The 14,041-nt window shown below is 34.4% G+C and overlaps 1 protein-coding gene across 4 annotated transcripts in view; it reads left to right on the forward strand.

The window, feature by feature from the left end:
- Nucleotides 1–14,041, forward strand: part of PAPD4 (PAP associated domain containing 4) — a 59,134-nt gene that overhangs the window by 25,611 nt on the left and 19,482 nt on the right. For all 4 annotated transcript variants that reach the window (XM_008574149.1, XM_008574151.1, XM_008574148.1 and 1 more), the window contains 3 exons: nucleotides 1,359–1,435; nucleotides 2,060–2,188; nucleotides 12,342–12,385. In XM_008574149.1, coding sequence (XP_008572371.1) covers nucleotides 1,359–1,435; nucleotides 2,060–2,188; nucleotides 12,342–12,385 — 250 coding nt within the window. The remainder of the gene's footprint in view (nucleotides 1–1,358; nucleotides 1,436–2,059; nucleotides 2,189–12,341; nucleotides 12,386–14,041) is intronic.

Below are 14,041 nucleotides of genomic sequence, written 5' to 3' on the forward strand. Positions count from 1 at the left end.
CGGTCCGGTACGGGCGCAACACCGAGGGTTGCGATCCATTGCCGGACACGAAAAAAGACAAAAAGGAAAAAAAAAAATTGCAGACTAGTTTCCATCTGAGTATTTTTTTTTTCTTTCTATTGAGTTATAATTTAGAGGAAGTGTGAGCTGGCTTCAGTGTTAGACTTACACAAACACAATTAAAGGAGTGTAACTTTATTGTTATCATAAGTTTCTCAAAGCCAAATATATATGATATCTGAAGTGTTAATACCATTGTCCATTTTTGTTAATAAGCATTGATAATGGAAAGATTATAAGATTTCTTTGATTTCCCCAAACAAGAAAAACTGAAATGATAGATTTCAAATTTTGCAATTAAAAGCTATAGAGAGGAATTTTAAGTTTTTAGTCAGTCTTTTCATAGAAAAATTTTGTTTTCAGAAGAAGGTGGACCTCATATTATATTGATATAAGTGGAACTGACTTGTATAAAGTAATCCTTCCTTTTGTTTATGAATTTAGCCATCATTTGTAGATCCCATCATTATTGCCCTATTTTCTAAATTGTAAATTGCGACATATTTTTGCTTGGAAGTATCCCATTTGTTATGTGTTTAAATATTATAGCTCTTCCAAGATATCAGTAGCTACGTTTAACATTATTTTATAATTTAACAGGCTTTTAATTTTTATTTATTTATTTATTTTATTTTATTATTATTATTATTTTTTGGTGGCTACCTGGTACGGGCATCAAACCCCTGACCCTGATGTTATCACCCTTTTTAGAGGGAATATAATGGCTAGACAGCCTTTATTTTTTCACCTGTATTTTTAAGGGCTTTTTATTTCTGTTGTTTTAAAGTATGTGATGCTATAGTTCCAAATTATTTGAGAATATATAACTTAGTGGGATAACTTGTTCAAATGTTTTTGATCACATAATTTAGTTTATTTGGAAAGGATTATAAGATTTAACATTTTCATTTGGGGTAATTGGACCCTTACCAGTACATTATGGATCTTTCAACAGTAATGCTATTTTATATTTTTAATACACACCAAATCACATTAAAAAGACATGCTGAGTATGTTTGTATTCCTTTTTCTTTATCCTCATTTAACTAATTAGTTCATTAATTAATTGCTTTGTTGGCTGGGTGGTATAGGGATTGAACCCTGGACCTTGGTGTTATCAGTACCACGCTCTAACTAACTGACCTAACCAACCAGCCTGTCTTCATTTTAAAAACACTGTTCTGTGGCCTTTGGGCCCATGCTATTTTGCGTCATTGGATGGATGGGCATTAATTTAGTTACTAGGAAGGGAGTTTATTTGTACTTGAGCTAAAGTTTGTTTTATGCTTTTTTAACAGTTGTGTGGAGTTTGACTTGAATGTAAACAATATTGTTGGAATAAGAAACACATTCCTTCTTAGAACTTATGCATACCGTAAGTTTTTGGTTTATTTCTAAATAATTATCAGCTTCCGTTTTTCCTTCATTCTTTATTCTTATTTGAAGATGTTTGTAGTAAATAGCAACATCTCTTTAGTTACGTTTAAGGATAATGTGTTTTATTTTATTGTTTTCATAATACAGGTTGAGTTTTCCTAATCCAAAAATCTAAAATCCAGAATGCTTCAAATCTGAAACTTGTTGAGTGCCAACATGACACTGAAAGGTAATGCTCATTGGAGCGTTTTGGATTTCAGATTTTCAGATTAGGGATATACAACGTATATATTCTGCAGATATTCCAAAATCCAAAAAAATCCAAAATCTGAAACACTTCTGGTCCCAAGTATTTTGGATAGGGAATACTCAACCTGTATGTTGCTACACTAAAATCATATACTACCAGAGTTATAGGTAAATCGAGTGCATTTTAATAATTGATAATTTTTAAAAGGTAACTAAGGTAAGTTTTAAAAGTAAAATACATTCGTGGTAAACACATTGTATAGTACACAGGGAGGCTATGTTGTTTTATTGGCGTGGAGTTGGGAAAAGATGTAAAGTTTCAAAGAAACTGTAATGTCTTCTTACAATTCTTAAGTTTTAATTTTACTTTCAGTTGAAAATCGAGTTCGTCCATTAGTGCTGGTGATTAAGAAGTGGGCAAGTCATCATGAGATAAATGATGCCAGTCGTGGTACTTTAAGCAGCTATAGTCTTGTATTGATGGTTTTGCACTATTTACAAAGTAAGTATTATGGGTTTTTTTCCCCAATTTTTAAATCCAAAATACAGTTAAACTTCATTATGGTGTCTTCTGTGTTGGCCTTATCTTCAAATAGCATTTTAAAAAGTTCTTTCTAAGGCCCATAAAACTGTATTTCTTCTTTTGTTGCTTTGAACAAATGCTTTAGAAATGTTATTCACTGGAAAACATTATGAAGTTTCACTGTGTTTTTATTTTTTGACAGTTTTTTCCTGTCCATTTTTGTATTCAAAGAACTTTCACTACTGTGTTGTGGACCCATTATCTTGAGGCAGAGGAATGTTCAGAAGGCCCTATAAAAATAAGCTCAAGCACCATTCATCACGTTTTTTATTCTTCATTTGAGACAAGAGTTAAATGATTTTCTTGTTCACAAGAAGTTTTTAATTTCCATGAGCTGCCCTTCCTAACTAGATTTTAACTTTACAGGACTGGTGTGTCAGATTGGCCCCAAAATTACAATTCAGTCTAGCTAGCCATTGTTTATGAGATCATTCTGGTAAAAGCCATACTTTTGTCCCATGCATAGTGGCAAGTAGTAGTAAGTGTACACTTGTAATTTGTGCCATTCATAAGATAGATTGAAAATTTTTACAGTATTGAAAATTCCCTACAAATACAGGTCAAACTGACCAGTTCTGATAGGAACCTTTCATATTTAATTATCTTAAGTATATATAATCCAAGAAGTAACAATTAAGCCACTTCACACGTTCTACTCAGCTGGACACTAAGATTTGTTAAAGATAGATGCATATACTGTTTTGTAGTTATTAGACCAGGGGTCTGAGATAGGTAATGACTGACTGACTGAATATATGGCTATCTGGTGGCATGAAGATTGAGTGAAAGACTTGATGCCTATGTAGTAGAAGACCATTTACCAGGATGTCTAGGGCCTGACCTGTTCTGGGTTGATGATATTTCCACTATTTAGAAACTTTGGTTTCAAAGATTACAATAATATTGTTTTAACGTGTATAATACTCATTTGTTTATTCCATGAATATTTGTTAAGTACCTACTTAATAAATGCTAGGTATTGCTCTAGGATCTGGGAATATGGCAGTGAACAAAATAGAAAGACAATTATTCATGAAGTTTACATTCTCTACATGTAAAACTTAACATTTTAACAGCTGTTATCTACTAAAACATATGAATTATTAAGCAACTTGTGGGTTAAATAAAATGTGATCTTTTTACCACTGTTGTGTGAGTTGAGCTGCTGGTAGAATCACTATCAACATATCATATCATCTGTAACACATTATTAAAATGTAGTGATGTAAAAAAATACCTATTGTAAAATATCCTTTTATTGCACTGTTTGGTGCTTTTTGTATTTAGATTATGAGAAAGATAGCAGAGATAATAGCAATTTTGTCAATGGCAGCAGAAAAATCAGAGCTTGGTGCCCTTACACCAGTGTTTCTGTACTGAGGATATTGGGGTCTGGTAAAAGCAGAAGGCACATTTTCCTTGGTATGAGGGTCAGAAATTATCAGGGTTGAGGATTACAATTTTGTATAACATAATTCCTGGAAGACTATGTTGCTTTGGATGGGGATTGGGGAGATGATGCCCAAATAGAGAATTTCTTTGTAGTGAGCCACTTTTACTAATAGGAGGCTAGAAGTGGTGGAGACAGAAGAAAAGATTGTCATACCAATGCCTAAAAAGAGCAGTTTAGAGGTGAGATGGGTTGTGAGGAATTGTGTTTTTTTTCATTTTCTTTTTCTTGACTATAATTAACAAAGATTTATTATATGCTTTTAATTAGCTAGAAGGGAGGATTTTGAACCAAAATAAATGATAAATGTTTGAGGTGATAGATATGTTGATTAACCTGATTTGATCATTGCTCATTGTATACATGTTTTGAAATATATAGTACCCCATAAATATGTACAATTATGATTTGTCAATTGAAAATTTAAAAAATTTTATAATAAAAATTTCTACTCCAATAAAAATTAAAAGAAGAGAAAGAAATACCGAGAGCAAAGACAAAGGTTTGTGGGCTGGCCCGGTGGCGCACTGGAGAGTGCGCCGCTTGGGAGCGTGGAGGCGCTCCTGCCGAGGGTTCGGATCCCATGTGGAGACCGGTTCCCGCTCACTGGCTGAGCGCGGTGTGGGCGCAACACCGATGGTTGCGATCCCGTTGCCGGTCCCCAGTACGGGCGCGACACCGAGGTTGCGATCCCGTTACTGGTCAGTAAAAAAGACAAAAAGGAAAAAAAAAAAAGAAAAAGGTTTGTAATGTATTATTTAGGTTTTCAACTTATTAATAGAGATGATACATTTAATGGGGGGGGCACATTGTCTGGCATGAGCAGGTGTTAACTGTTGGCTGGTATGCATATTGGGGCTCTAAGCTCCTCAAAAGTGCTTGTGTTGAGCTAGACAAAGTGAATCAAGGAATTCTTTATTTTCAAAGGTCTGGCTTAATGTAAGCAGTTATATGTTTGCAATGAATGATTGAACAAAATATTTCTCAGTATTCAACCTTAGCATTTTAATCAATAGACACATGAATAAGATTCCTGGTCATACATTTAATTTTGTCCTTCTGTTTCTGATTATTATGTTTAAAATAATAATTAAAATGTACTGATATTAAAATAGTTATTTTACATTTTAAAATTCATTTTGAATAAGTTGTGCATACACATTACAGAAAATCTTGAAAATACACTAATGTGGAAAGAAAAACAATGATAAATTACACATATTTCTGCACCCAAAGATTGTTATTGTTAATATTTGTTTTATTTTTTCCAGCTTTTGTTTTTTTGCAAGGGTTTCAAAATATATATCTAGCTAAACATTAAATGCCAAGTTCAGTTCTCTTAATTCCACATTTTTGGACAAATGAATAACTACAACAGGTTTATGTTTTTATTTTTCCTCTACAAAAACATGGTTTTCTTAAATAAATAGTGTTCTTACATTTTCTTTTATCTGTGCATTATGGCATGATTCTCAGACCTTGAGATCTCAAGGAATAGTTAAAATTTCAAAAAAATAACCAATCTAGTGTTTTTATTTTGCCCTGTTAGGCATCATAACCAAAAAACTGCTACTGATTACTGCCATAAGTTCTTTTTTTTAAAAAAATTTTTATCGAATCATAATTGATTATACGTATTTTGGGGGTTCAACGTTGACACATGTTGATCAAGTCAATATTACTAGCATATATATTGTTACTAATTGTACTTATTCTTTATGCCATTTGTCCAATCTCTCCCTATCCCCTCTTATTCCCCCCTTCCCCCTCTAATTATCCTAGACTTCTCTCCTTCTGAAAGAGTAATGGTTACTCTGTTCATCTGTTGCGTAGGTGATCTGTCCAATGCTGAGAGGTTTGTTCAGGTCCCCCAATATGATTGTAGAGCAGATGTTTCTTCTGTCACTCTGGAATGAGTTTTGTGAAGAGAGACATCCTCTTCTTTTCTTTGGTCTCTGCTGGTGACTCTCCTTGTGTCAATGCACTCCAGTGGCTGGCAGATCATCTGCACGGTGGTTGTGGTGTCTAGCTGCTTTCATGGCAGCTGTGGTTATTGTGGTGGCTGTGGTGGGCCACCCACATGGAGGTGATGTTTTTGGCATGCTCCTTACCTAGTTCGCGGTGGTGATGGCAGTGTGCCTGGTTGTGGGAGGGGGTCCGATCCCTGGCTTCATGCCTCAGGACCCCAGGCAGGCCCTGGGGCACTGGTGGAGTGTCTGGTTGTGGGAGGAGTGTCCAGCCCCTGGATCATGCCTCAGGACCCTGGGCAGGCCCTGTGGCACTGTACTGCTGTAAGTTCGTAAAGATATTGTATATTAACAACAAAAAAGTAAAGAAGGATAGAATCTCAGGATAATGGATAGACCATCCTGAAACAGTATAATTGTTACTCTCTCCCCACCTCTGATATGCGTGCACACGCTCATACTCATTTTTATTTTCTCAGATTATCACAGTTAAGGAGCCTTTCCTCTATGATGGGGAATTTGGGGAGTGTTTTTTTCATAGTTTTCTCAATTGGAATAGACACCGAGCTAATTCTTAAGAAAATCTTTATTCTACCTTCAGGCACATCCTCATCCCACCTTTGTCTGGAGATAGGGTTCCATTATTTGACCAAAGTGTTAATGTTCTTAATTTTCATGGTATGTCACCCTTTTCTCTCCTTGGTCATCAAAACATATGGTATGCCCTTAGCATGAATTTGGCATTCTAGGTTCCTGGCAGAGTGTACAACCTTAAACTCTCTGTTCCTATTTTTCTGTTTCCTATTCTTCTTCCTTATCAAAAGTTTAGTTGCAAAATATTTATAATGTGTGTTACAGAGGTAGAGTCAATATTTTTAAATTGGCAGTTTTAAAAAATGACAATATGGAATTCACACTCATATACTATTGGTGAGAGAGTCAATTTGGTATAGCCCTTCTAGAAAGCAATGTTGTAATATTTATGTTCATATCCTTTGACTCAGTGATTCTATTTCTAGGAATTTATCCTAAGGTAATAATCAGGGATGCATATATGGATTTATGTATAAGGCTGTTTCTCGTGGTGTTTGTTGAAATAATAAAAGATTAGAAATTATCTAAGTGGTCAAGAATAGGGGAATGATTAAATTAATTATGATATATCCTAATATAAAATCTATGTAGCCCATAACAATCACATTTTAAGATATAAGAAAATACTCATGATATACTAAGTCTTTATTTTAAAAAGGGTAAATAACTAAGTTTGTGTGTATATTTGTATACAAATACTGGAAATATATGTACTAAAATTTTATTAGGGTTATTTATGGACATTTAGATTTGTTTTCTTTATCCTTTACTGTACTTGTAAATGTTTTATAATACATATTAAATAAGAGTATATTTTCTTTTGAACAATGGAATCAAGTGAAATTTTTTGACTTATTGAGAGAGACTTAAAATAGTTTAAATGGGCCAAAGTTTTATGAATCAGTCATCAGAAAGGTTTGATAATCTTCCTCTTTATTGTTAAAAAGTTTCCAGCTAATCTTAATACATGTATTTTTATTGCTGATTAGTCTTGGATATATCCTGGTTTGCTGATTGATTTGCCCTTCTAAAAGGATTTGAAACATGTGATATTGGTTGTTTTAGATACTAATTCATATGTCACTAATCATTTTACAAAAATCTGAAACGTATTACTTTTGAGGAGTTTTTATAGTGAACTCTGCTTGTGGATTGCAATTCACTTTTATTAAAAATTGAATAGATTTGAAGGATTTCTTATAAAATATATGAAGAATAATATAACACGTACCACCATCCAATATCTGTTCATATTTTAGTTTTACTAGTGATTTAAAAATTAGATTTGACGAAAGCATTTAACATACATTAACATTTATAATATGTGTCCTATTCCTCTATTCTTAGTAGTTACATTAAAAATTTTAATTTGATTGACTTCTTCAGAAAAATGTATTTTAATCACAGGTGCTGCAAGGTGGTTTTGCAAGCAAATCGACAATTTGAACAGTATTTTGCCAGTGTAATGTAATCATGTTAGCGTTTGGTTTAGATTTTGTTAAACATATTTTATTTTATTTATTTTTTTAGAAAATCAAATTTTATTAATATTTTTTGCATTCTAGGATGTTGTTGCAGAGCAGTTGGAAGGGAGGGGGAGAAGGAAAAGGGGAAAGAAATGGGGTGGAAGAAGGTGGGAGGAGGAGGGGTGGGATTGAGGCCTGTGGCACCCCCCTCATTCCCATAGGGGAGACTGGGGGGCTTCCAGCAGTGGCTTGGTCATTGCTGGGCTGGGTGCAGATGTCTGGGGGGTGTGGAAAAGCCCTCACCCCCCACTGTCCCAGCTTGGGAACTGGGGCTCTTCTGGCTGCAGTGTGGGGTCATTGCTGGGCTAGTTGCATGCATTGGGGGTGTGTGGCTGAGTCCCTTGGCCCCCCAGCGCCCTGGGTCAGGAGAGACCAGGGCACTTCCTGTGGTGGTACGGGGGTCACACTGGGCTGGCTGCGGGTGTTGGGGGGGCATTTCTGAGGCCCCTGGCCCTACCCCCTTTCTGGCTTGGTATCCCAGGGGACCTCTGGTCCTTCTGTGTGTTATAGGTGTTCTTTGGTGAAATGAGACCTTTACTAGTTCGTATGAAACTTTGTTTCTGATTGTGGGTACTTTTTTTTTTTCTTTCAGTTCTGTGTTAGATTATTTGCTGTTCCCACCATTTGAACTCTGCACTGGAACTGATTTGTTGTTCTTTGCTTACTTCTAAAATGGGGGAACTTCCTGTAGGGACCAGTACTTGAGCCGTGTGGTTGAGCTAGATTGCTGCTTTGCTGTTGCTTCCCTAGGGAAGCCTTTTTGTGTAGCTCAGGTTTTAATGGTTGACTTTATAGGTACTTCCGGCTCTCGAGAGATCCGAAACTCTGGTCTGAGCCTGCATATTTTTGTCAAACTGCACCCCATGCAATTCTATATTCCTGACCAGTCTTCTCTGAGTGGTCCTTTGCTGATAGGGGTACAGATCAGCTGTCCTTGCTATGCCCCAGCGTTCTCCTGGTGGGCCCGTCTCCCCCACTTCCTTGCTACAAGCACTTCTCATGGGACAGGCCATGTGCTGGTCCCTTGTGATGACTCACCGGCCTCTGAGTGGCTCCTTTTCTTCAGTTGTTGTGGTTCCTCACTCCTGTGTGAGTCCATGGGAGCTCTATTAGTGGTCTTGCTGGCCTAGGTTCGCCAAGGCCCTCTTCTCCCCTGCCGCCTCCAAGCAACTTCATCCAGAGGGCACAGCTGTGGCTTTTGCCAGCTCCAGCTCCATGCGCTCAGCAGCTCCAGCCTGGACGCAGCCAGGGCTTGAAATGGTCTGAGTGGTTTTTTTCTTTCTCATTGTGGCTTCTCCTGCCTTCATGCACTCTGTAGGTCTTTCCTCCTCTTCCCCTGAGCTCTAGCAGCCCCAGCTTGGCTGTTGTTGCTTTTTTATACTTTATACTTGTAAATTTGTTGATTTGTGGAGAGAGTGACACTGGGGACCGTCTATTCCGCCAACTTGACCGAAAGTCCCTGTTGTTATTAATTATTTTTAAAAAATTTTTTATATTTTTGATAGCTGGCTGGTAAGGGGATCAGAACCCATGACCCTGGTTATAAGGCTGTGGTCTAACCAACTGAGCTAACCAGCCAGCCCCCAAACATATTTTATTTTGAACAAAGTGGTTCCATTTACTGAGATTTATAATTAATGACACTATTATGATATCAACTGTATCTACATCTATCTTGAAGGACATCAGCTACTCAGAGCTAATGTGTAACTCCATACTGGCAAATTAAAGCTACTCCTAGACTAAAACTAAAGTGAGTGATTAAGATAGGTAGTTGCTTTTCTTGGCAGTATCATATTACTGTGAAGGAAGAGAGCGTACAAGAGTCTGCAAGGTGTATTGAGCACTTCCAGCTCTGACACAGAGAAGTAGTTTTTATGATTTTGGTCAGGGTATTATATATTTCTGGCCTTAATATTCTCATCTGTAACATAAATAGTTGGATTAAATGAACTTTAAGTTTTGCTTAATTTCTTAAGTACTTCAATATCTTTTCTGCCACAAAAGAGAAGAAACAGGTCTTCTGTATGTAGAAAGGTTAAAATGATTAACTAAAGCATTTCTTGGAATAAATATTAATAGTCAGTGATAGACTACATATACTTAAAATGACTGATCAAAGTATGAGGGGAAAAACACATTGAGAAGAGATTTTAATTTAAAGATTAAGAGTTAATGATGAAGGTAAAATTATCGATTTGTTAGAAATAATAATATGAATGAATGTTCATGGCAAGTTTACCATGTTTCCAGGTACAGAACTGTCTAGTAGACATTTTTAAATTGTTCTTTCATTACCAAAATTAATGGTTGAAGATCTGTTTTAGTAGTTGAATTTTTGATAAGTCAGTTTGGAAATTTGATGGGTATAAATTTGTAGGGGCATGACCATCAAACTCTCATCCAAACTGTAGGCAAAGTAAAATCTTATAGGTTAGCTATACTCAAGGTATTACCTATTAATCATGTGCTGGAGTAATAAGATTCTGTCTTAGTTTGCTTTTGAAATAGAAATTTGAAAGATTGGATCTATAGTCCAAAATGGTGAAGTCAAAATAGATGATATAGCCAGATTCTTCCAGAATTGATGTTGCTTTGGAGTAAGATAAACATTTTAAAAATGACTAAACTCTTTGAGGCTACCATCAGGATAGTGTTAATAAGTAACTGCCTCAGTACACTCTTTGCTTCTCTAATGACTAGTGTTTATAAATCTTAATGTTGTAAGACAAGGAATTTATTGAATGATATCCCTGCCACCAAAAGCTTCCAGATTGCTCTTTGTCCATTGAAAGATCCTAAACCAGTGATTAGCATTTATTTTTCTCTCCTAGCATTCTAATTATGGTTCTAGAATGAGGTAAAATTACTTTTTTCTAATTGTCTACAGTGTTTTCTTTGTCCTTTGTTTTATTATAATTTTAATTTACCAGGGTACTCAATGGCAAAGAAATTCAGGTTTTTTGCTTTTTGGTATTTTTTGGCAGCTGGCCAGTACAGGGATCCAAACCCCTTGACCTTTGTGTTATAAGACCATGCTCTAACCAACTGAGCTAACTAGCAAGCCCTCAGGTTTTTAAATAAACAAATTTCTAATAAGATTTTACAATTTGAGTTTTGTATTATAAAAGAAGAAAAATTAATAGAAAGCCATTAAAAAGTATTATATAAACATAGAGATGTTTAGGATTAAAGTGACTGGGGCTTGAGTTTACTTGGAGGGTCTTCTAGAATTCCGAGTATTTGAATGCCTCTGGGGAAAAAATGCATGTATCCTTACTTCTTAAGAGTGATTCTGGTAAGTAATGAGTGAGATTTTTCTCCTAGTATTCTCTGTCATACACTGTAAACATGCAGACTATTGTGAAATTTATTTTTTTTCTATTTTCTATTGGGAATGAAGCATGATCTAGACGGGATATTTAAATAAAGTATCCTAGTCTGTACTATGTGGTAGAAACTTATACCCTTGTAATTATAGTAGGAAACCATATAAATTGGTCATAATGGTTGATTACATGTACATTAATGTATTCTGGAAGTCCTTTTTATAAGTTTTCTCTAAATAGCAAATTTAAAATAATTAAATATTCTTTGTTACTGAGTTTATTTCTTAAATACAAAGTATCATATGGTACTATATTTGGTCTCTAATATCAAAGAAATCTTGAAAAATGCATTACTTTTATTCTGCTACCCTCAAGACATTATATTTTATGATTATTTCTTACATTGTAAAAATTAGGAACTTTGCATTTTATGTTATTCCATTTACATTATAATGATATGAAATTACTGTTAATGCATTTAATGAAATTGGATTTGTTTAAAACTATTGAGTGGTGAAAAATGACAAGAAATATGAGGATAATGATTTCTTTGTATGAAATTTTATTTATGTTATAGCAGATGGGTACAAATCTCATGATTTAGATTTCTAACCTTTGCTGAGGTGTTCTTTTAAAAATATATATCAAGGAAGTTGGAGGGTTTTTATCAGTTTAGAAATTTTTTTTTAATAAACTGGTTTCCAGGAATTTCTTAATTTCGATATTATTTGTTAGTGGAAATTAAATAATAAAGGGACAGTTATGACAGAACTTTTGTTCTGTCGTGATATAGTATTATTGAATTAGTCTTTTAAAATTATATTTTTTTGGTATCTGCATTCATCTTAACAATGTCTATTCAGTATCTGTACAACAATCCTTGTCTTGCTTATTTTGTGTGTGTGTCTGATGTTGGGCCAAATGATGTATATTCCTTTATTGACAGCCTACTATTCTAAAACTTTGTAAGGAATGTTGGTTTACATAGGAATATACATAGTTTGTTCACAAAACCTTAAATTGTCAACTTAGATATATTTTAAATTTAAATTTTTAGGGATCAGAATTAATTTTATGAAATATGTGAAAACTGTTTAATTTTAGTGTAAACCCTTGTAGTCTCATACCTGGGTGTAGCTGACAAATTATTGCCTTGTAAAATGAATTATGTGAATCACGGAAGCTTTAAACTTTTTCTTTTTATAGCCCTACCTGAACCCATCCTTCCATCCCTCCAAAAAATTTACCCAGTAAGTGTTTCTTATAAATTATTATAATACATATTATGTCAAGTGTATGAAGAACTATTATATGCAGTATAAATGTGAATATAAAAGTAGTAAGGCTAAGTACATGATAACATTTTCTATGCAGGCTGAGGCATTGGCCACTAGAACTTTTAAAATGTATCATATACTTTTTCAGAAAACTGATGCTTTATTGGATTATTGGCAGACAATCTAGTCAGTTAAGTTTTTTGCGTGATGCTCATGGTTATCACTGGTGGAGATTAAATATTCTCAGTTGGTCAAGGCACATTTGGCCTTATTCTAGTTTTCCTCATACTGTTTTAAATATAGTTTTACCACACTTCTTTAGTTAGTAACTGAGAAATTTTTCAGACCAGTGTATTTATACTGTGAAAAGCAGGAGGAAAAAGAAGTTGAACAATTGGATAATTTTTTATCTTTCATTTGATCTCATCAAGTAATACACCAAAAGAAGTAACATTAGTACACTATTCTTGTCTTCATAATATTAAGAATCCTGTTGAAATTAATTGGAAACATTCAAGAAATGAAGTATGCCTAGAAAAACTTTAGTATGTACTCAGTTTGAGTTTAGAGAAATCTAGATGTTGTCCCTATTCATAATCTATATGAATCCTTTTATTTCTTTTCTAGTTTTCATGTGTTCTTTCTCCTAGAATTCTGTTTTCTTGTTTTATAAGTGCTACCATTTCTGTTTTCTTCCATAGTCGTTCTTGTTCCTGGTTTTATTTGAAAATAATATTTAAGCTACTTAGAATGCTTAGAATGTTTTACCAGTCTTCTGAAACCACATAATTTTTACCTGTTAGTTGCACTATAAGGAGAGTTTGGTTTTTTTTCTTTCTTTTTTTGGCAACTGGCTTGTACAGGGATCTGTACCCTTGACCTTAGTGTTCCAATACCATGCTCTACCCAACTGAACTAATCAGCCAGACTAAGAGATGTTTTCTAAACTTACTAAGTGGTTATATTACAAAGGAAAATATAATATCCAGCGTGGATGATCAATTTTCAAAGAACTTACTTATTTTGTTGTATCACACAATATATTATAAATGTACTTGACATGGAACATCAACTCAATATAGTTTAATCTCTGATAATTGAGAAGAACTGATATTCTTGTTTTTGAAGATTATTATTGTATAATGCACGTGTGCAAGATGCTACATAATAAAGGTTCATTATAATAGAGTCTTGCTGTAGTGAGGGTCTCCCAGTTTCTGGTGGATCATCTACTAGAAGACACTATGACAAGAACCTTTTGGAATCTGGCTATCTTCTTCCTTTTTAAAATTAATTTCTGCTGTTTTGAAGACCTACTATAATGAGTTCCTGATATAGCTATGGATCAGTTTCTATGCTTTCTTAAACGTTATGAAAAATAAAAGCACCAGATAGTACAGAAATAAAAGTAAGTTGAACTTTTTGGCTTGGATGCTTTCTTTCCATGAAGTATTGATTCTTTAGCTCATACTGAAAGGTCAAAGATAATGGCTGTGTGTTTTATTTTATTGTCCCAACCTTGTTTTTCTTTAAGACCTGGGTTTTATGTAGAAAGAGCTGCATATGTTTTTCATTATACAAAGGATCTAATAATTAAACTTTTCCTTGAAAGAATCTATTGTGTATTGA

This window comes from Galeopterus variegatus, unplaced genomic scaffold, assembly GCF_000696425.1.
Source record: "Galeopterus variegatus unplaced genomic scaffold, G_variegatus-3.0.2 Scaffold1000, whole genome shotgun sequence".
Lineage (NCBI taxonomy): Eukaryota > Metazoa > Chordata > Mammalia > Dermoptera > Cynocephalidae > Galeopterus > Galeopterus variegatus.